Source organism: Vitis riparia, chromosome 10, assembly GCF_004353265.1.
Source record: "Vitis riparia cultivar Riparia Gloire de Montpellier isolate 1030 chromosome 10, EGFV_Vit.rip_1.0, whole genome shotgun sequence".
Classification (NCBI taxonomy): Eukaryota; Viridiplantae; Streptophyta; class Magnoliopsida; order Vitales; family Vitaceae; genus Vitis; species Vitis riparia.
This window is the reverse complement of record NC_048440.1, coordinates 4,695,007-4,717,980: the sequence shown is the minus strand read 5'-3', so window position 1 is coordinate 4,717,980 and position 22,974 is coordinate 4,695,007. Positions and strand designations below refer to the sequence as shown.

Here is a 22,974-nt window from a genome sequence, read left to right as displayed (position 1 = left end):
CTTACGTGTTAAATATTTGATTTTTAAATTTGCCTTAGTTAGTGTTTAATTCATTTTGAGCTTAGATTTCAATTTAATAATGTAAATTTATTTAGGAAGCTGATTCCATGAATTCATATTTTGTCTTAGCTTGCTTTCATTTCATTTGATTCATTTTAATTATTTTAGGTGTTTTTTATAGTTTTAAGTTATTAATAAAATCAATTTCACATTAGAAGGTGTCTGTGTTTAGTTTACTCTAATTTAGCTTCACTGATCTATTCAGTTTAGGTATTTTCTATAATATTAGCTCACTAATAAAATTAATTCTATGATTGAAAATTCATGTTTGCCCCGATTTAATTTGGTCCATTTTAATTAGTCTAGATATGTTTGTGTGTTTAATCGATCACGTGCTAATTCTTGATTGTTACTCTTAATTGACGTGTTCCTTGAAAATTAGTCATTAATTCTCGGTGAGATCATGTTAGTTTATTTGATCTAAGTTTTATTAGTTTATTGCTTTAGTAGTCTCTTGTCAAATTTATTTTTCAAAGGTCATCGAAAAATATTGAAGATTGGCCTCCATTCACACCATTTCAATTTGCTTGGTTGCCAAAAATTTTACTTTATGATTTTGTTCCATTTGTTTTGCTTGGTGTTCTGTTTCTCATACGTTTTATTGTTTTCAAATTAATTTCTCTTATTTTAAAATATAACACTTTTCTCAAAAGATCCCTTTAAAAATCTATTTCAAAAACTCATTTAAAGCCCTTAGAATCAAAATCTCATTTTCTTAAATAATACGCTACCATCTTTTGATTGGTTCGCATCTTTCTCGGTTTTCAATGAAAATTTTGGTTTTGAACAAAACACGAATCAAAGCTTGTGGTCGCAAATAAATGGGATGATTTTAAGCTAGATTTGTGTATATCAATGGGGGAATTGGTGAAACCCCTACATAAGAAAATCCTTTTAAAACTTATTTTTATTACTACCTTGGCTATTTGTTGTAGTCATATTTATATCTATTTTTTAGAATTATATTTAAGATATATGTAATAATTGATTATTTCGAATACTTTGATCATTTTTGCTATGCTAATTAGATAACAAGCATGTTGGGATTTCTATATTTTATTATTTATTATTTAACCCCTCATGTCTCACGGAAGCACGTTACAAGTTACTTATGTTATCCAGGTACACCCCCTAACACCCATTTTCTAAATTCTATGAATATGATTGTCACTGTGAATCGCACTTATGTTTGACAACACTTGGGTGTCTTGATATATTGTTTTATTATTCAATTATTTATGATTAAGTACATGTTGGGTGATATACTATTTGAACTAACTTTGATGTCTTATGATAGCGCTTAAGAAGCAGTCCAGGTACGCACCCTAAATCTTTTTTATGATCATGATTGGTTTTCTTGTTAAGCATGCTATTTTTAAAATCACCTTGCCTACTTAAGTATCTATAATTAACCAATTAATTGTCACATCTCCCTCAACTTAGTCAGTAGAGACCCTTATAGGACTTAGAGAGGTGCTACCTTTTAGAGGTACCTTCCCAATAGGTAATCTAATCCTCGGACCTAGACTCAAGTTTTTCAAAGACATGCTTTTCTAAAACTATGGAGTCATTTTTTTAGAATTTTATTTTTTATAAAATAAAATAAAATAAGTGGCAACTCCAACTTTTTCAAAACTAAAGTTTTCACAAATAAAAGCAAGTCTCGTCGATCGAGTGGGGGCACACGTGAAAAATGCGGATCCACAATTCGATTCACAAATTTAGGCAATCTAGTAGATATAATAATGCACTATCTCTTAATTGGAAGGATCACTTGTCTTGGCCATTGGGATGACTTTCTTATGGTGAGTGCACTAGTGTTTATATTCTCATGATGGGAAACTAATCATGGCAGCCATGACAAGTCATCCCTCAAATATATGAATTGATTGTAGACTACTTATTTATTACTTACAAGGAACCCTTGACTTATATCTTCTGTACAACTTCAAATACACTCAATTCATATACAATGTAAGAGATATTAGCATGTATGGAGTCCCTAAGGATAATATTCAAAATATTGCAAAGTTATAGTGACTTTTTCTCCTGGTTTTTTTAAAGGAGCATTGTTACATATTCAGGCTTAATATTTTAAAATCACAATCATTGAATGCGTAACAGCATAATTAGAGTCAACATCTATTGATCAGCCTACAAAGAATATAGACTGAGCGTGGTCTTGACTAGTTGGAAATGAAGCAAAGGGCAAGCCTTGTTTCCTAATTTCCACTCTGACCGATTCACACTATTGTTCAAAAAGGTGGAGAAACTAAAGTGTGCGTATGAATAAAGGCATAGTGTGGAACGGCCCCTCACGCCAGTTCACATTCACACCTCCACTAATCAGTGACAAACCGTGCATGGCCCTTAGTCGAGATTATTACCCCCAAAAAGCCTTGGTAGGTCCGTTGCAATGTACCTACCATCGTTATGAAGCCCACAAGTATCACATGACCTCTTACTGTTCATATTTCATAGCTTGCAAATATGGGAGAGGTTGTTTAGTTTGGATTTGATTGGCTACATTTTTCTCATCAAGATAGCCCCCTTTGTAAAATATTTTATTGGATCGAGAATCTTCCTAACTGATCCAGATTCAAACCTATTTAATGGATTTGAATGGTTGTTCAAAAGCCTAATTTTCAAGAAGTTTTTATATTCAAATAAAGATAATACTAACGTTATACAAGTTTTAACATCAATTTTAAAAAAATAAAAATAAAAAAGGGAGACAATGCATGTGGTGCATTGGATTAATATTTGAAGTCCTTAATGACCAACTATCAAATACCGGTTATTCAACATATCAATAGGCTTATCATACTTTTAGCTTCATCCACAAGGTTAAGAAGTTTGAAGGCACTAAAGGAGAAAAAGAATAAACTTGTCAATAAAAATTTTAAGTGTGTTATCGTACACTTATACAAAAAAAAGTATAAAATATAAAGTCAAGTTTATAAAAATTTCAAATAATTATTTAAAATAATTAATATTTTGTATACTTTTTAATTTAAAGTATTACTTGTATTAGATAAAGACATTCTAACCAACAAAATAAGTGACTATCTTGTTTCCTCACTAAACTGAGGAGTCATATTCATTAGGAAATAAGAGTTTGAGTTCATACTTATCATGAAGAAGAGGAATATTTTTCTATTATTAAGCACATTTCCCAAGATGATTCATGTGTCAAGATTAGCAAAGCTATAAATATATGAAATGGGCCGCGGAAAAATAATCATTAAAAAAATATCAAAATATTACTTTTAACTATTCAAGTACTATGATATATGTATTATCTTTAACTATTTTAAAACACTCATATGATTAAAAAAAACTATAAAATATAAATCATTCAATAAAATATTTTATATTTTTTTCCATGTTTGAATAAAAGTTTCCACATTATTGATACAAAGGTCGAGTAAATACTAGTGTGACAAGTTCAAATAGTCCTTAAAATGTTTTTAAAAAATAGTGTAATTAAAAAAAAAATGTTTTGAATATGTATTAAAAAATGGAAAAATAATAAATATTTTATGATTTTGTTGATAATGGAAAGGGAGAAATTTAAGAAGAGCTAAGTCATATTAATAAAAATAATATATATCATATAATTCAAGGGTTCGTGTGCATTATCCGGTGGCATGAGATGAGAGTGATGTTTCCACAATTCTCGCAAACCCACGAAAGCAAAAGCATGTGCTGTGCTGCTCACTCATCTTGCTTTACTCTCAATCCACGCTATTCAACAAATTACTTACCCAAAATTTTGAAGGAAGATAAAACAAAAGAAAATAAAGAGAATAATAAATAAATAAATAGATTTAAATTAAATAAATTAGTTTATATATATATTTTTTAAAAAGTTATATATTATTTAAAAGAAATTTATTTATTTTAATTTTTTATATAAATATTAAATAATTTAAAAATATATAAGTATATATATATGAGAAAATTATTTCTCTTTATTATGTTTACTTCATTTGTTTACTCCAGCAAAATTAAAGGTAAAATACAAAAGAAAATGTTAGAAAAAAATAGATAAAAATAATTTAAAATCAATTAATCATTTTTGCTTGTCACTTCATTTAATTAAATTTTTTATGTAAGGCCTTACTAATTTTTAAAAAATAATAAATTTTTATTTAACTTTAATGATACTTTTTTATATAGTAAAATCATGATAAAATTAATTTTTAAAATATTTTTTCTTTTTAATATTCTTGTTAGTATTGGTGAAGTTCTGATTAAGATAGGATCTGATGGCTTGGATGATAGAAGACCATTAGTGGACCGTGATTTTTAAGCCAGAATTGAAGCCTTCCATGGCTGTACGTGATCGAATTTAGGCGGTTCTATTTCCTGAACTAAACGTGATGTTTGATGATTTACTCATGGCTGGTTGTATCGAAACCGATAAGGATTAAACGAAACATAAATTTTTTAGTTAATTTTAAGAATAGTACCATTCCATTAAAAATGACTAAACGAGTTGTGTTAATATTTAATGATAACATGTTGACTTTGTATACAGAGGGTAGAATATATGTTGTCCACTGTGACATGTAATTAATTGTATATAAAAGCAATTTCCTTAGATCTTGCGAATGTGAATGTCAAAGTAAAAAATATTTGGTTGGAGGAGGTGAAAGTGGAGGGCAAGAGAGGCAAAACATGAGGAAAAAGGAGGGGAAGGAAGGCAAAGGTGCGTCACAGGTCACAACTACTTCCTCACAAAAAAGAATATTTCGCCTGCTCTCTCTGCCCATCCACGGCCCCAGCTGGCTCATGGCTTTTCTCTGTTGAGATTTGTCACTTTGAATAATTGGATGCCACTGTGATGACAGACCCAGGTCCCTCTTCAATACCCGTACATATTGCTCTCATCTCTCAAGTTCACACAGGTGAGGAGAAGGCCTGCTTTTGTCCTTGCGTCTTATACTCTCGAAAGGGTTAGACAAATCTGCTTGTGTCTGACATCTTTCCACTTCCTTTTTGGTCCCCTTCTCATTTCCCAATCCCCCCATTAATGCACTTCTGCACTAGATTCTTGTTTCTTTTCAATCTTTCGGATATCGGGCCTTGGTTTTCATCATGATAATGGGTTTTGGTTTTGCCGGGAAATTCACCTTTATTATTTTTTTATTTTTTTTATTTTTTGTGAGGGGTTCTTTTCATGCATGGTGATGCTTGCTGGATTTTATCTCCTGGGTTTTGTTCAGAATTCTGTTTCTTTTTTATTGTATGTGATCCAATTTGGGAATCAGATGATGAGTCTTGGTTTTGATGATGATTGCGGGGTTCTGGTTTGGTGGAAAACTCACTTTTTCTCTGTGGGGTCTTTTCATGCACGGTGATTTTGACTTTATCTTCTGGGTTTTCTTCGGAATTCGGATTCCTCTGTTCATGACGATCCAATTTTGGATTCTTACAGTCATATTCGTATTGTTTTGGAATGACCTTCTTGTTGGGTTTCAGATCAAAGGGGCTCTTCTTCCCTAGGCACTTTTGAGGCTTTGAATGGGTTCTTGCCTCTTTCAATCGATTAACTGAAGGTGCGAAAATGGTAATATTTCATCTTTTAATTCGTTCTTGTTAGTTAAATTCTAATAACATATTTTCCTCTTTTGGCCATGTAGAACATCACTGAATCAAGATTATGCTTATTTTGGTGTCGCCTGCATCAGACTTGAGATCAGAAACCTCGAATTTTCCACATATTAGATTATTCAATTAGTGGGTACGTTCTGGTTTGCTATGGACTGATAGAATGGGTTTCTTGTGATTTATTGAGGAAAAAAGTGTGGATTGTGTGATGGCTGAAATGATTTAGTTACTGGGTTTTTTGGTACTGAATCTCAAATGGGCTTGTCAAGTTGTAAGCATTTGAGATTCTTTGGCTGCCATTTGAATTCCATGGCATGCAAATGCGTTGCTTTGTTTGTCATTGCTCTGGTTTTTAGAGCTGCTATGCTCCCCACATTCTCTGGCTTCGGTGAGGTTGTTCAGAACAGCTTTGGGGTGATCAACAAGGGTTCATTATCCTTAGATTCAGAGCTCCAAATGCAGAAAAACAAGTTCTTGGAGGTTCCTCAGATTGTATGGGGGTTAAACAATCAGAAGATTGCATTTGCTAGGGCTTGTCTGACTGCAAGAATGATGAAGCGAACTCTTTTGATGCCTAGCCTAAGTGCTTCTCTGTTTTACAAAGAAATCGATCTCTTGCAGCCCATTTCCTTTGATAAGGTCTTCCAATTCGAACGGTTTAATTCACTTTGTAATGGGTTTGTCAGATTGGGTCGGTACTCCGATCTCTCAAATAGGACACAGGTGTTTGAGCTTCAGAAGGGGAGTGGAAGGAAATGGACAATTGAGAGAGATTTGGATCAATTGAGAGAGTTTAGCAAGGAACCATATGATGGATATGAGGTGATTCGAATACTTGGGAAAAACCCTTTTTTATGGCATGACCATTGGCCTGTCAAGGACTATGCAAAGGTCTTTGATTGCTTGGTTTTAGTTGAAGAAATATCAAAAGAGGCAGATAAGGTTGTCTCCAAGATTAGAGAGATGGGAAGGAAGGTCGGAAGCAAAGCTGTATTTTCACTGAATGCTAGTAATTCCGAGAGCCCTTCTTCGTTGCCAATGCCTTACATAGCCGTACACATGAGGATAGAAAAGGATTGGATGATTCACTGTAAGAAGTTAGAGCAAAGATTCAACATAAGTCAAATCTGTAGCAGCAAAGAGGAGATAATAGGAAGAGTTGGGAACATTGCGGGCCTGAAAACTCCAATGATTGTCTATCTTGCAGTGGCTGATAGTCTTCTTGAAGATAACTCAATATTGAATGGTTGGAAGGAAGGTTTGCTTCCCTTTGAAAAGAAGAAACTGGGTGTCATGGGAATTTACAACAAGTACCCGTATCTCTTTCAATCAGCAATCGACTATGAAGTGTGCTTGAGGGCCAATGTCTTTGTTGGCAACAGCTTTTCTACATTTTCGAGCCTTATAGCTCTTGAGAGAACACTGAAAATGATCAAAATGGGTATTACAACATCATGTGGCAAGGATGCAACTTGGCCTTCTTACGCATATAACATATTAGGCGAATTGAATGGCCCTCAGGGATGGATGACCAACATGTCCGACTTAAGCCTTCATGCAATTAGCTATGGTACTAAGGACGTCTCTTGTTGAATGATCTTTTTTGTTTCTTCTTCTGGTCCCGGCATACCTTTAATCTAGTGGAAATCGGTTGGTAAGGCTCACAGATAAGTTATTTTTGTATAAAAATATAAGTAAAGAAAACCTCAAATTAGCTGTTTTAGATGAAGACAGGTATAGTTAAACATTTACATAGATTCGGAGTTGTTTAAGTTGTTGCTGAATTTGTTCATTTATTTTTCCCATCCTCATTCAATTTGATGCCATATTTATTTTTTTGGTGTAACCTTTCTGTAGAGAATGGTAAACTAAAGGGGGTTGTTTGTGGTATCATTTATTTTTTTTGGTCTTTCTTAGCAACCAAATGGAGCATATATGTATAGTTTTTGGGCTGTCTTTTGGCTTGTATAGTTTGGTGGAGACCTTGGACGTTGCAGGGAAATTGTTATGATTGTTTAGAGGATCAAAAGCCATCAAGATCTCCTCAACTACCCTTGTGGGGGGGACTCCATTCTTAAGGTGCACCCCTCCTCCTCTTCATCATATTGATAATTCAATGAATGCCATCTTTTATACGTATCTCAAAATATTCTGCAAATTGGTGCCCCACAGGTTTAGATGGTGGGTTTAATGATGGAGTCATTGGTAATGTGTTTGTGATTGCATTTAAAAGGAGGCTGAGTTGGTTAAGGTGGCCCAGGGTGGAGTTGAGCATCATGCCAATTGTCTGTCTAGTACCACTTTGGAGGTGGTGGTGGGACCTTAATGCTTAATGTCGGATGCTACCTATTCTCTTCTTTGGGCTTTGCTTTTCTCCTGTTATTTTTTTCATTTATTCAAGGGCCTAACCAAACATATTAGGGAAAAATTCAAACTTACCAAATGGGGTATTACACCCAACTCAAAATCTGGGCCTTTTTAATTGTATAGTTTAATTTGTACGGTAAACCAAAGTATAAATTAATGATATTTATGTTTGCTGAGCGGCTGAAAAGTGTATTGTTGGTAGCATATTATTAATTCAGACAACTCAAACCTTAAAACTTGTAGAGCAATACTCCCGTGTTTCTTTTTTGTTGTTCTAACATGTAGGTTATGTTTGGTCTGGAAAGTTTGAAGGAAAATGTGAGGGAAAGAAAATAAAGAGAAAACGTAGAAGGAAAGAAAAAATCAAGGAAAATAAAAAATAAATTTAAAATTATTAAATTATTTTTATATATTTGTAGACCCCTCTTGTTGGCCACCCGGGAGAGCTGCTTGAGAAAAAAAAAAATATTGGAGCAGGGAGAAGGGAACCAGAAAATGAAAGAGTGAAAGAGGACCTGCCCTTCACCAATCTCTCCTCCGCCCCTCACCCTGAGACTGCAACGCTCTTCCTCTCCTTCATCTGCTTCAACACCCACTTCAGTGTGCAGAATGGGTTGCCGGAGAATGATCACCGGGAACCTGGATCCAGAGGGGAAGAAGTTGGGTTGAAGCCAAGCAAATTCCAGCCGAAGGAGAGCATTACCTGGTAAGACTGATCAGGTTCATGGATTATTACTGATCATCATACTTCTTTTTTTTTTTTTTAAGTGATTATTTTGCATTGTTTGTGAGTTTGTTTTGGTATGATCATTGTGGCTCTCCATACGTCACTTCTCAACCTTCCAGATTTGTATATTAATGCTGAAGTTTGTCTTTTCCTTTTTTTTCTTTTCTTACTCTTACAATGGTTTGTTGTGGCATGGTCTCATCTATTGTTCACATGATTCTGTTTGGATATATGCGTGAATCTGGATTCATCTCTGTTGCGTGATGTTTTAAGATTAATCATTTATGTTATAAACCCATTTTTTTTTTTTGGATTCATCACTCATTCCACCACCTACAGCCCCACTCAAACCCATTTCTCTCACTACCTCACCCACTCATTACACCACTCAAACCCACATTCCAGCTGTAGGTTGTTCCGGAAGAATCTCGTTCATTTGATTATTTAACATGTCGGCCATATTCTGGGACCTCATTTTTTACCTCGTAATTCCCTCTATTGGTCGGAGAACATCCACAATGGTAGCTTCATATCAGTTCAGGGTTCATAGGCTTCCTCAGAAAGTTTAAGTTTCACAATTTTTTTTTTTGAAACCGTGTCTGAAGTGCTTCAAGCTGGGAAACTTCATGGAGAAAACAAACTGATTTTCCTCGCCGAAGTTGAGTCCAGTAGAAGCAGTTTTTGCACCAGAAAGCTCAGAGTCAGAAGTTTCAATAGCAAATCCACAAACCTTCAAGGGTTACTCTTGCTGACCAGACAACTTATGATGCAAAAGTTGTTGGATTTGACCAAGACAAAGATATCGCTGTTTTACGTGTTGATGCACCAAATGAGAAGCTGAGACCCATACCTCCTGTTGTCTCTGCAGACTTGCTTGTTGGCCAGAAAGTCTATGCTATTGGGTCACAGTGACTCTTACACAAGAGAACAAGCCCCGTTCCTGCCAGCAACCTCTCCACCCCGGTCCACAAGCGCATGGCCATGCATGGCCACCTTCCAGTACAACTCCACCAGGCCATGTGTCATCCTCCTAATTCATCTTTTGATATTAAAAAATTCATCTTTTAAAAATTTGATCTTTTAAAAATTCCAGTTTCAAATAATTCTTCAAATTTTAATTTTTAAATTTAATTTTAAAAAAAAATTCATTATCAAATAATTTTTTAAAAATTCCAATTTCCAAATTTAATTTTTAAAACTTCCATTTTCAAATAATTTTTCAAATTTTCAATTTCTAAATTTAATTTTCAACTCATTTTCAAATAAATTTTTAAAATTCTAATTTCCAAATTTAATTTTTAAACCTCTCATTTTCAAATATTTTTTTAAAAATTCCATTTTTTAAATTTAAGTTTTTGTTCTGGGCAAATATGTGGGAAAATACAAGGAGAAAAAAATAAAGGAAAGAAAAAGTGAAAAAAATAACAAATAAATTTAAAATCAATAAATTATTTTATATTCTACTTCAAACTCATTTTATTTATTTTTCATCCTCTATGTAAATATTAAATAATTTTAAAATATATAAATTTTTGTATGATTTTAATTATATTGTATTTTTCAAGTTAAAACCAAATATAAGAAAATTATTTTTCTTAACAAAAGGAAAAAGTAGAATGAAAAGAAAAAATGAAGCAAAGGCTATGTTTGGTTCACACAAAGTACCAAAGAAAGAAAAAAGAAATGTTAAAAGAAATGGTTTTCTCATGTTTGATTTTTGTTTGATTTTGTTACGGAAAATATCAATGAAACTCAAATATAATTAAAATTTTATTTATTTTAAAATTATCTCATCTTTATATAATGGAAGAAAATAAGTAAAATGAATTTGAAAAAGTATATAAAATTAATTTATTAACTTTAAATTTATGTTTTATTTTTCTTCATTTTTTTTTTCCTTATACTTTTCTTTTTTATTTTCTTTCCTTCATATTTTCCCTTTAATTTTTTCCGAACCAAACGTAATCAAAATAAAAAAATAAATTTAAAATCAATAAATTATCTTTATTTACTATTTTAAACTCATTTCAATTATTGACAAAAATATTAAACAATTAGAAAAATATATAAATTTTTTTATTAATTTTAATTATAACTTATTATTTTTGATAGTTTTCATAATACAATCAAACATGAAAAAAAAAATATTTTTTTAATATTGTTCAAGAAACCAAACCAAATATAACCTTAATTTCTTTATCTCAATCTTTTGTATAAATTCGAAACATGGCAATCGGTTTAGTAAAAGGTCTCGTAAACCATTCCCTCCTCTCTTAAACTTAACAAGAGAAAAAGTTTTAAAATTTTCTTATTATTATTATTTTTTTTTTTTCATATCTTATATTCTTTTCCTTAGAATTTTATAAAAATCGAAAATGTTATAACTAAAGTAATAGTAAAAAAAAAAAAAAGTCGTAGCAGTAGGAATTTGTTGCAATGAGTACATTGATTGCAACTCTGTATTATTATTGTTTGTTAAATTTGACGATGATGATAGGTATAATCTACTCCAAGTCCAATCATTCCTAAAAAAATCACAATGAAAATGTTTTGATTCAAAATTATTTTCCAATATTTGTGTCAAAATATTGAAATTGAATTATGAAATTTAAGGACGAATATTTTAATGGAGAATGTAAATATATTTTTTTAAAAATGATGTAAATTATGGAAGTAGTTTTTGTATGGCGTTCCGGATGTTTCTATCCATATCTGGAACGTAAGGATAGGATAATCTTATCCTTGCCTTTTGCATCACATCTTTGGGAGACCCAAGAAGCAAGTCAAACTCACTCCAATCTTTATGTGGAGACGTATTATTATTATTTTGGAAATAGATTTTTAAAAATGTGTATACATAGAAAAAAAATTTTAAAAAACGACTTAGATGAAATGAAAGACGCTGGTAATAGTTGGCTATACAAATTCTTCATATGTATTTTTTTATTTTATGATAATTATATAAAAAATTATCTAATAAAACAAAATAAAAAATAAAAAAATGCAATTAATGAAGTTTGGCAGAGAGGGTGATAGTAACGGTTTAGTCACTTGATAGAAGGAAGGGTTGTGTTAAAAAAAATAAAATAAAAATAAATAAATATTGGGGAGAGGTTAATTATACCAAATAATAAATACACATAAGAATAAGCAACTAAAAGAATTTTAATTTACCAAATGATTATTATTTTTCTTTTTAAACTTTATTAAATTCTTGAGGTTCCTTAATTTTGGTATAACCACCATCGTAATGTCATGATATAACTTTCTCATTTTTTATTTTTTTTTAATTTCGTGGATTAATTTTTTTTCCACCTATTGAGTAGAAATAGTCAATAATAAAAATGAATTCAATACTATTTTCCTTATAGAAAATAGACTTTAGGTTATGTTTGATCCCGAAAATATTAAGGGAAAAAAAATTATTAATGAAAATGATTTTATCATGTTTCCCTTTACTATAAAAATATATATATATAATTAAAATTAATTTAAAATTTATATATTTTAAAATTATTTAATGAAATAAGTAAAATAAGTTTGAAGAAATGTATAAAAATATGGACCGGTTGACCCAATCCACCTAATGTTTGGGTGAACTTAAACAAATATTTTTAATTTAAACAAATATTTTTAACATTTAAATTAAATTTTCTCTACCCTATGCTCAACTTAGGTTGGGGACAAGCTCCTGACAATCCATGCCTAACCTGATGCAATATTTTTATAATACTTATTATCTTATATAATAATATTCATTTTTTTAGATTTTAATTAAAAAAATATTAAATTATAATAATATCATATACTTTTTCATTTTTTTTAAAAAAATATATAAGTTTATTTTTATATTTTATTATTATCTTGAAATTTTATCACATTTACTATTTAAAATTTGGTAATATATTAAGAAAAAAAGCTTTTTAAAAATAACCATGAAGGGATTTTAAATCATGTAGCCCAATTAACCCGACCAACTTGTATTGCCCAAGTTTAACTCAACCAACTCAAATTCAACCCGAGTTTTAAAAAAATGAGATTAAGTTGAATTTGGATTGAGTACCTCGTATTTGAGGTCGGGTTTAATTGAGTTTGGATTAACTGTTTCTTAGTTCTGAGTTGGGCTCAGGTTAGTTACCAACCGACTAACCCCTCAAGTTCCAGCCCTACCTCAAACAGGCTTTCACACAACAGCAGAGAACAACATTACTGCATAACAATACAAAAACAATGAAAGGAAATGAGCATATATAATCTGTTTCATTAACTTTGTTGTAGGGGTCTAATTCCGTTTCTTTTGTGTCTTCAGCTACCTGTTTCTTTCTACAATAAAAACATATTCTTTTCCTATCCATCACCATATGCATGGAAGTTTAAGAGTCACTGATCGAAATTGATCCAGGAAGACTACAGAAGAAGAAAGAAGAAAGGAGGAGCGGTGTAAATGAAAAGAGAGTTAAGAGAGTGAGGAACTCTTTACCTCCCCTTGTGAAGCCAAATGCAACTTATTTTCCAGGAATTTTGGAACATGCGACAGACTCTTGCTACATCCGCCTCATTCATTGGATATAGTCTTCATAGTAGTTGTCACTTATTACTGACACAAACCTCTCCAGCCAAGGAAGCTGATGGAGGTCCTTCATGGCATCAACATACGAGTCTGTACAACGTGGTGGGGATTGGTATGGGTGATGGTCGCTCAGACTGAAACCCCCAGCAAGGAACCTCTGGATCAGTGCCAGCTGAGATCTCTCCTGATCTGAGTATGCGTCCATGCCCATGGTCATGGGAAGTGAATTGAAGGAATCCCATTCCCATTGTTCAGATTCTTGGATCGAGTGGCTCATCAAGTCTTCAGAGTTCTCTTCGTCCCAAAATGCACATTGACAGGTCTGTAGTCCGTCTCTATACTCCGCACCACAAGAATAGCAGAACTCATGCCCACACCTGCAGTTGTTACGCATGTAAGCAAGTGATCATGTCTAAATAAACCAAAATGTCAACCTTGAGCTCATTCAGTCTATCCAGTGCAAATGAAAAACAAACAATGAAATGAATGCTGTTGGAGAATTGAAACCTGCAGAATTAAGGTTTAAATTCTAAGATAGAAATTTCAAAAAGGATAACCTGTCTGATAAATAATTTTGATAGTTTTTAAAGCTTTACATTCCCAAATACCAACCACTATCCTTTACATACTCACATGCAGATACATGCAACACAACTGGATGCACAAGGAGGCAAATCACTCAAGGAAGATATGTGCAACAGCTCATAATTAGAATGGTCTGCTGTTTTAAATGAACTAGCATTTGGCTTGCGTTATTTGGTTTAATTACAATGGCAACGCCAAATGCAATTTGACCCATGTTTCGAAAAAAAGATTATCTCAGTAAACATATGATAAACAATCAAAAAATCCTTTTTACCAGTTCACATGTGGTTCTCACCATTCACCAGATAAAGCGTCGAAATAGAAATATAACTAGACACCTGGTAAACTAACATGCCAGAAAATGAGGGGCGTTGAACCTTTCCACGTGTACCAACATTCAGTATCTTAATATCACTTAAAAGGATGAATTGCATTTGAACCAAAAAAGCCCCCCACCACAAAAGCAAGGAACACAGGTCTGAACCAACCCCACAATAAATAAGTCGATGATCCACCGTTTCCCTATTATTGTTATGCATACAAGTTAGGTGGACTTTTCCTCTATTCATCAGAGCAATCCATAGACAAATATTTGACCCAGACACTAAAAAAATGGCTAGTCCGAGGAAAGAACAACTTATAGGGACTTGTTACACCAAACCTCCTTCCATGGAAAGTCCCCTTCCCCATCAAAACCTCACAAAACATTTAATAGGGAACAGGCCGTCTTTGGCCTGGCACCACTTAATAAGCCCTTTTCACAACCTTTCCCTGTAGTTTTCTCCCACCTCCACTGCAGCCCAGCCCCTCCTTCCACCCAATACTGTCCACCACCTTTCTCCATAATTTATCACTTCCACAGAAAACCTCTAGAACCACATACCCAACAATGCCTAATTAAATCACCCTAAATGTCAAAGGCCTAATCCACTCTCCTGTGATATGCATGCCTTACTAAATCCAACCAAATGGAACTTCCCCTCATAACCTGTGCCCTCCCATGAAAAACTTCTCTGAAGTGTACCCAACCTCCATTGCCAAACCCAGGACCCATTTGGTAGACAGACTGATAGTTGCCTTCTGTTATCAAAAATAGAGAAAAGAAGTAACAAGAAAACATGTTGGATAAACATTTTTAAAATGTTTCTTGAAAATGCGTCTTCTTAAGAGAACTTAAATGTCATTTGCATGTTTAACAATTTGAAAGCATTTAGATGATGATCCAGTTTCAAATAAGGACATGTTCATTGCTTTTAGTTTGAAACAAAAATGTTTATAAAAAAGAATTTGCATTTCAACACCAAAAATGTTTATAACTCATTGGAGCTTTCTGAAACCCTTGTTTGAATCAAGTCATCTGGTTTCTCCTTGCTCTGAATGTAGATCTACTAGGTTACTAATGCATTCAATTTGCAACATAAAGACCAAGACACATTCATGCATACAAACCCATAGACAACAACTACAACACTTAATTTTAAATCATTTTAGTAAAACCCACAAAAATAATCCATCTTACCAGCAGGTCATGTGATAGCACCCTTGCGTGAGCTCAATCATCCTCCGGCATTGCTGGCAACGCCTCCACCTTTTATTTTGTGCAAGGCGATGTAAAGTAATGTCCCCAGCATCTCTTTCCTCCAAGGGGAGACTTTGATACTCTTCACAGCTCATTGAAGAATGCCAAGGAACTCCACAATCAACACAGATAAATCTCTGACAAACTGGGCACTCAACACAACTGTTATCTGACTGACTTGATGAACTTGCCCTAGCTGACAAACACTCTCGTGGATCAAACAAGACTGAACAATTTGGAAAGGGGCAGTAGATTTTCTCCGAATTGAGAACATTTGCTTCTGCAAGGGCTCTCTCCAAAGATTCAAAGCAAGTGACTGGAAGAAAAGATCTGCACTCAGTAGTAGAGATGAAATATTTACATCTCAACTGAGGACATCTAATGGGGACCTGAGAGGACTGTACTTTTCCATCAACATAGGTTTTCATGCAGTGGGAACAGAATTTGTGTGAACATTTCATTGTGATCATCATTGGTGAAGGTTTGTCCTCACAACAGATAGAACAGTTTTCCAGTGATCCATCTCCCTTGGAAGGTGAAGAAACAATCCCAATTGCCACTTGGGCTAATTGCAATGGCCTCTCAAGATCATTACTGGGAATTAGATTCAGAACAAAAGCTTCCAGATTACTGGAAAATTCTAAGATCCTTTGCTTCAGTGCCATCAAAAGTGGATTCCCATCCTCCTCCGCATGTGAAATCTGTCAGGAATAACAACTAATAAATTAAGACCACAAAATTATATAGTGATTGTGTTAGCAGAGATATTGACCGACATAACAATACCACTGTTTTCACTTTCACTTTTTAGGTGGGTAATAAGTAGCAGTTGTGATCACTTTTTTTTTTCTCTTTTTGGGAGCTAGAGATCATAATGCTGAAACTACCTTAACAAAATTTAAATAAATGTATGAAAGATTGCCCACTAGAAAAATTGAACAAACCCAAAAGAAGTGTTTCTGCTAATAAGGAAAAATCAAAATAAAAGTAGAGCAAAAAATAAGTGGCAGAGTACAAAATGGAAGCACAGTGGTACTGAAATTGCAAAAATAAGCAAAAAAAATCTAGGTTATGTTTGGTTCCTAGAAAGTACCATGGAAAAAAATGTTAAGAAAATGATTTTCTTATGTTTCGTTGTTTTATGGAAAATACCAAAGAAAATCAAATGTAATTAAAATTAGTTAGAAACTTATACATTTTCAAATTATTTCTATGAGTTAAAATAAATGAAATAAGTTTGAGGTAGCAAAGTAATCTATTAACTTTAAATCTATTTTTTTCTTCTTCTAGTTTTTCTCTCTATTTTCTTTCCCTTGCATTTTCCCTCAAATTTTCCTGAAAACAAATGTTGCCTTAGTTTTGCAACTAAAATTCTTAAACAATGAAATTTTACAAATATAACAACTGTACTGGCTTCCAAAGGATATACTCTGATGCTGCAAAAAACATCAAAATATAACATTCAAGACATTGAGTAAAATTTCTATCAAGATGGACAGACTCAGCTGCTTCCTTAGCTATGTGATCTTCAACAATCTATATAACGATTATAAGAATAGAAAAATATAGGTTTTAAAAATAGCGACTGCTCACCTGGTCATATAAGATCTCGGAATCAGTAAATGCAAAAACACGGCGAATATTATTCTGCATGGCCTCTATCAAACCATCCATCAAAGCCAAATAGTCAGCCACGGATTCATCCACATAAAAGTCAAGTTTTTTCTGCACTTGTATTGTAGGAGCGCTGGCTGATCTTTCCATGACCACCCCTATTCCAGAAAGCCCAGAACCAGAATCACCAGCCTCAGCTATTGACATGCCCTTGAAGAACATCTTCACTGAAAATTCATCGAGTTCCTCCTTCAAATCCTTTGCACCTTCCTTCACTGATTCTTCAGTATCCTTCCATTCTTCTTCATCTTCGCAACAGCTCCGGAAATCCTCCTCATCCTCTTCCAATTTCACCTCCCTAACTAAATTCCTTGCAGACGCATCACCGAAAAATATCTGATCCTCCATTTTCAACCCCAATTTCTCCAAGAACCCACAAACTTATGCTACTCTAATATCCCAAGGGGTGATCGATGTCAAATTCTAAACAAAACTTAGACGAAGGGATCCAAAACTCTGAATTTCACCAGAATCTTTTCCCAAAATCACAAAGATTGATATGAAAAAAAAGTGATCTTCCAGCCCATTCTTCTAAACGAAAATCAACGCAAAACGCACTGACAATTTGATCCAAGCCTCCAAAATTAACCCTACAGCTAACCCAAAATCACAAGAAAATACCAATACCCAAACAGTGCTCTTTCAGCCCCTATCTCCATATCAAAATCTAAGAAGAACCCACCGACAAATCAATCCCAGAAATGCCAAATTTCAGCATTTACACATCCCAAAAATGAAAAATAAAAAAAAACAAAAACACCCCAAAAGCTACAGATCTTTCCCACCAAAAGCCCCCTTCCAAATGCATTCAATTCTCTCTTTTTCTGTTCCCAATTTGTACAAATCTTCACACCAGAAATGACAATAAAAGCAAAAACAGAGAAAGGGTTATGAATTGCAAGTGAGGAACGGAAGCTTCCGTACCAATACCATGGTGGATGAGGCTTATCCGGTGGAATTTATTAGGATTGTGTATGGGCTGAGAGACAGTGTTTTGGGTATGGAAACCCTAAAATCTGACAACAGCGTCTACAAGTAATATGCTTTTCTTCGTTTGGATGTGAGTGAAGAGAGAGAATATGTGAGAGGCACTGTTGGGTGTGTATGGCGTAAGAGGAAAGGCAGGTCATCGGTGTCAAGGTGTGCTGGCATTCTTCACCACATCACATACTTGTAAGGTCATTTTTCTAGGAAATTTTTTCCATCCCATTTTTTCTAGGTAAATTCATCATAAGTGCTCCTTCCACTTCTCATCTTACCAACTCTTGCCAAATTTTTCTTCCTTCTTTCGCTCTTTTTAATTGATGTGATGGCTAATGTCGAGTTAATAAGATATTTTGACGGTTATTTTGGATGTTATGGAAATTTTAGTTACTAATTTTTTTTAAAAGGTTTAAAAAATGACAGGTGTCAAAGTAGCTCTTCAGAATATTTTTTAAAATTCCAAGCATTGAGATGTATTTGATATCTATATTCAAAATTAGTTTTGAAAAATAATTTTTTAAAAAAAAATTTATATCTAATATTTTATTTTTAATTATTTGACATGTATAATTACTTTGTAAAATAATTCTAAAAAATAATCGAAAACACATGTTCCATAAAAATATAATATTTTTGTTTTTGAAAATAAAAAACAGAAAATAAAAAATAATTTTTAATTATTATACGTGTTTTTATGTTTTTTTAATAAAGATAAATTATTCTAAAAAAATAGTTGTTAAACAAGTTTTAAGTTTTTTTTTTTATTTTGCGGAATGATAATTATTTACTCGATTGATGACATCATAAAATTGAAAATGAGAGTAATTTTTTAAAATTTTTATTGAAATAATTAATAACTTTCAAGTATAAATTTATGTGAATTAAAATAACTTCATAAGTAATAACTGAGTATTGGGTATTCTAATTTTTTTTGCTCCCATATTCACTAATACTACCTAAGGAAAGAAAAAAAGAAGAATTTTTTTTTTTTAAAAAAAATTATAAATATAAAAAATTCAAAATAAAATAAAATATAATTAAATTTAATTAAACATGGTACATTTTAAAATTATTTAATTTTTATTAAAAAAAGTTAAAATAATTTAAATAAATTTAAAGTAAGATATAAAAATAATTTACTAACTTTAAATATATTTTTTTTATTTTTCTTCTACTATCCTATTTTCCATCAACTTTTCAAGGATAGAATGTATTTAATATTTTTAAAGAAGAAGTATCAAATAAAAGAAATGAAGTAGAATTAATTATTTAAAAATGATGAAATAATCTCTATATTTATAAATGTTTGCCCCTTTTTATATTTTTGTTTGAAAAATAACTTATTTTTTATATAAATATATTTAACTATTTCAATATATATATATATATATATATATATATATATATATTAAAAGAAATTGTTTTTATATATAGAAATTAGGTATTTATAGGAACTTTTAAAACCTTGAGAATCACTTAAAATAGCATTTTTATTATGACTTTGTAAGTTATTCTTTCAAAAAATAGTTTCTTTTAGCATATAACATATTCTCAAAAATTATCTTAATATTTTTTATTTTTTAAAATACAAATAATTATTCTTAAAAATGTTTCTATTAAAAGCGATAAAAACGCTTTGACTAAAATAGTTCTAAAATTAATATATATATATATATATATATATATTATTTTTAGAAAAATTATTCCATTGAGGTAAGGGCTATTTTCTTATGATTATATTAATTTTTAAGTCAAATGTAATGTTCATCTAAATTTTTTTCTCAAAAAATATATAAATCAATAGAAATTAAATACTTGTTAGGATATACATGTTTTTTGCTTGATCATTTGATCACTAATCCTTTTCTCAAAGGAATTGAATTAATCTACGGATCTCCCGTCATCCAAGCTCCATGGCTAGTTTGTGCCCTTTGTATGGTAAGGCTTACCATTTGAATCAGAAAGGGTCTAGAAGTCACTTCTATAAAAGCTATGAATTTATCTAATGTTTTAATAATTTTTTTTTTAGTTTTAATTTTTTAAAATTTATTATCCTTCTTAGGCACATATCAAATCTGATAAAAAATAAAACTTTTGGATTACTTTTTTATATGCCCAAAAAATTTGATTGGTTATTTCATTGACCATCTTATTTATTTATTTATTTTTGTGTTTCAACCAATATTTTTTTTTTGCCCCAAATTATAAATGAAACTTCAAATACAAGAATCATTTTTTTTTTAACAACATAAAAATCTTAACCAAAAATTCAAGATAGAATAGAAAACATTTTTTTTTTTTTGAATTTTTTTCTTAGAGAGATGTCTTCTCATTTTTGTTAATTGTGAGTTTGTAAGTAGTTTTAAAACTCTCAAATCCTCTTGGATCGGATTAGGTCAACTCATTTGGACACCCAAATGCAATTCCAACAAAACCGTTTTTATCATAGAAATTATCGTTTTCTATTTTTAGTTTTACAAACAAAAGTTTTTATATTTTCAAGGTAGTCGAAGATTTGGAAGACTAAGACTCTTCCATACTCATATACCAACCAAACAAAGTTAAGTCAAGAGGAAAACCATAAGAATAGACAAAAAGTGGTCGAAGATTAGGGATTTTCAAGTACTTCTTTCAATAATATTTGATATTAGAACTCTAGTTAAAATGCTTTATAGAAACTTAAAGTATTTTGAAAGATAAGATATACACTATCTAATTCCACTATTCCTGAGCAAAGAAGGTATAGAGTGAGAGAAGGGGGAAAAAATTGGAAAATTAAATCACTCCCAAGAAGAGAGGCCCTAGGGTCTTGGGTGGATAATTGGGATTTTTGTGCAAAAGGAATAATTATGATTGGACCACAATAGTCTAAGATTTTTGTTGATAGGGTGATTTTCTTAATATTTGTTTCCCTAATTTTTCTCTAGGACTGTCCACATTTTATTCAAAAAGGTGTAGGGTCCAGTGATGGACTTTTCTCTTGGTGGGTATGACTTAAAACTTACTGCTAAAATAATACTCAAATTTAAAATAAGCACATTTTTTTTATATATAAAAAAAATGTTTCATGATGATGGTATTTTTTTTTATAGGAAACATTAATTACCATATAAATAGAATATAGGCAAGTAGAGTGTTAGAAAAAAAAATGTGCTAGAAATATAAAACTTGAAATGATTATAAGCAGTGAAAGGGCAGAGTAGTTTGGCTTGTGAAATATTATAATTAGAATAATGAAAGGGAAAAATTCAAGGGAAATTTGAAAGGAGAGTAAAAAGAAAAGGTTTTAATATGGGTATTGGTAAAACTTAATACTTATTTTTTAATAATTTAAATTAATTTTAAGTTAAATTATATTTAAGTTGTTAATTTAAAACCTATTATTAAATTCTTATTTTAAGTAATAAGGTTGTTTGATTAACTTAAAACTTATTATAAATTATCAAATTGACATATTTATTCTCTTGAATTATTATTAGGGTATAGAAGTTCGAATAATAGTGAAGGTTGTAAAATAGTAAAAGAGATCAAATTTAATAATAAATTAATTATTTTTATTTATTATTTAAAGTTATTTTTTATTTTAAATCATACCATTAAATTATTTTATCAAATATGCTTAATTTATTTAATAACCTAAAATAAGTTATTAAATGACTTTAAGTTATTAAGTTGGTTTATCCAACACCCACTTAATAAGTTTTTTTCTCATTTTTCAAATTTATTTTTCTTATTTCCCTTTCTAAATGAAAAATAAAGAATTAAAAGAAATACATTGAAGATGTACGAAAAATAAAATAAATAAAAGGTTGAGATTCAGGGATTGTTTGATAAAACTTAATACTTATTACTTAATAACTTAAGTTGACTTAAAATTGAATTATACTTAAGTTATTGATTTAAAATTTATTACTTCATTTTTATTTTAAATATTAAGGCCATTTGATAAAATTAACTTAAAACTTAATTTTAAATCATCAAATTCATATATTTACCCTCATAAATTATAATTAAGACAAAAAAAGTCAAGTAATAATGAAGGTCATGAAGTATCAAGGAAATCATAGAGATAATTAAGATAAATAAGAATAAAAATATAAAATAAAGATATGAACCTAAAAATAAGTAAATTATTTTTACTTATTATTTAAAATTATTTTTAACTTTAAATCATATTAAATTATTTTATTAGACATACTTAATTTAGATAATAACTTAAATTAAGTTATTATCTTTTAAGTTATTAAGTTACGTGGTATTTGTTTTTTTTAATTAATTATAAATAGAACCTTAATGTTTAATAGTATTAAATATTAGGTTGTTTGTTTTTATAGTATTTTATTTATATTAAGTATTAAAAAGTAAATAAAAATCAATATATTATTTTTTCTATTTAGAAAAAGTTATATATTTTAATTTTTTCTATTTAGTAAAAAGTTTATAATAAATCATAAAAAAAATAGAAAAACAAATAACTTAAATTCTGAAAACAAATTACTTTCAATAAAAAGCAAAACAAACAAACACCACCTTAGTTTATTAAACACATACCAACATCCTTATCATTTATTTTGTGTTTTGTTACTATTCTCACGTCCCAAACAGCTAAACAGCTAAGTTAAAAATAAATAAATAAACAAAAAGAAATTACTAGAAGTTTGTAGCTTTCCCTTATTTTATTCACTCTGAGTGTAATCCCTGTTAAATAAGGTAGGCCCCACTAAAATTATAATCTTAATGACCACTATAGTCCACACATAATAATTTGAGAAAAAGAAAATCATGGTATTAAAACAAAATTCAAGATTCTTA

At 30.9% G+C, this 22,974-nt stretch overlaps 2 protein-coding genes across 4 annotated transcripts; one reads left to right on the top strand and one right to left on the bottom strand.

Moving 5' to 3' along the window:
- The first annotated feature begins 4,779 nt into the window (after positions 1-4,779).
- LOC117924272 (O-fucosyltransferase 23) lies at positions 4,780-8,982 on the top strand. Of its 3 annotated transcripts, XR_004652752.1 has the most exons (4): positions 4,780-4,973; positions 5,548-5,624; positions 5,709-7,755; positions 8,463-8,982. XR_004652752.1 is itself a non-coding variant. In XM_034842867.1 (3 exons), the coding sequence occupies exon 3, from the start codon at positions 5,932-5,934 to the stop codon at positions 7,267-7,269; it is 1,338 nt and encodes a 445-aa protein (XP_034698758.1). In that variant the 5' UTR covers positions 4,780-4,973; positions 5,548-5,624; positions 5,709-5,931; the 3' UTR covers positions 7,270-7,815. The 3 variants fall into 3 exon arrangements, 2 of the variants coding, with proteins under 2 accessions (XP_034698758.1, XP_034698759.1); XM_034842867.1 differs by lacking the exon at positions 8,463-8,982 and having other exon boundaries at positions 5,709-7,815; XM_034842868.1 differs by lacking the exon at positions 8,463-8,982 and having other exon boundaries at positions 5,548-5,635; positions 5,709-7,815.
- A 4,019-nt stretch (positions 8,983-13,001) lies between these two features.
- Positions 13,002-18,312, bottom strand: LOC117923758 (probable E3 ubiquitin-protein ligase ARI11). Its single transcript, XM_034842196.1, has 3 exons — positions 17,098-18,312; positions 15,445-16,205; positions 13,002-13,717 (listed from the first exon to the last, which is right to left on the bottom strand). The coding sequence occupies exons 1-3, from the start codon at positions 17,524-17,526 to the stop codon at positions 13,330-13,332; spliced, it is 1,578 nt and encodes a 525-aa protein (XP_034698087.1). The 5' UTR covers positions 17,527-18,312; the 3' UTR covers positions 13,002-13,329.
- Between the last annotated feature and the right edge of the window lie 4,662 nt (positions 18,313-22,974).

Excerpts from the sequence above, each read along its gene's own strand:
- LOC117924272 (XM_034842867.1), top strand. The coding sequence starts at position 5,932 with ATGGGCTTGTCAAGTTGTAAGCATTTGAGATTCTTTGGCTGCCATTTG.
- LOC117923758 (XM_034842196.1), bottom strand. The coding sequence starts at position 17,526 with ATGGAGGATCAGATATTTTTCGGTGATGCGTCTGCAAGGAATTTAGTT. Across the intron at positions 16,206-17,097 it reads CCGAGATCTTATATGACCAG|ATTTCACATGCGGAGGAGGA; the intron begins GTGAGCAGTCGC and ends TATTCCTGACAG. Across the intron at positions 13,718-15,444 it reads TGCTATCACATGACCTGCTG|GTGTGGGCATGAGTTCTGCT; the intron begins GTAAGATGGATT and ends TAACAACTGCAG.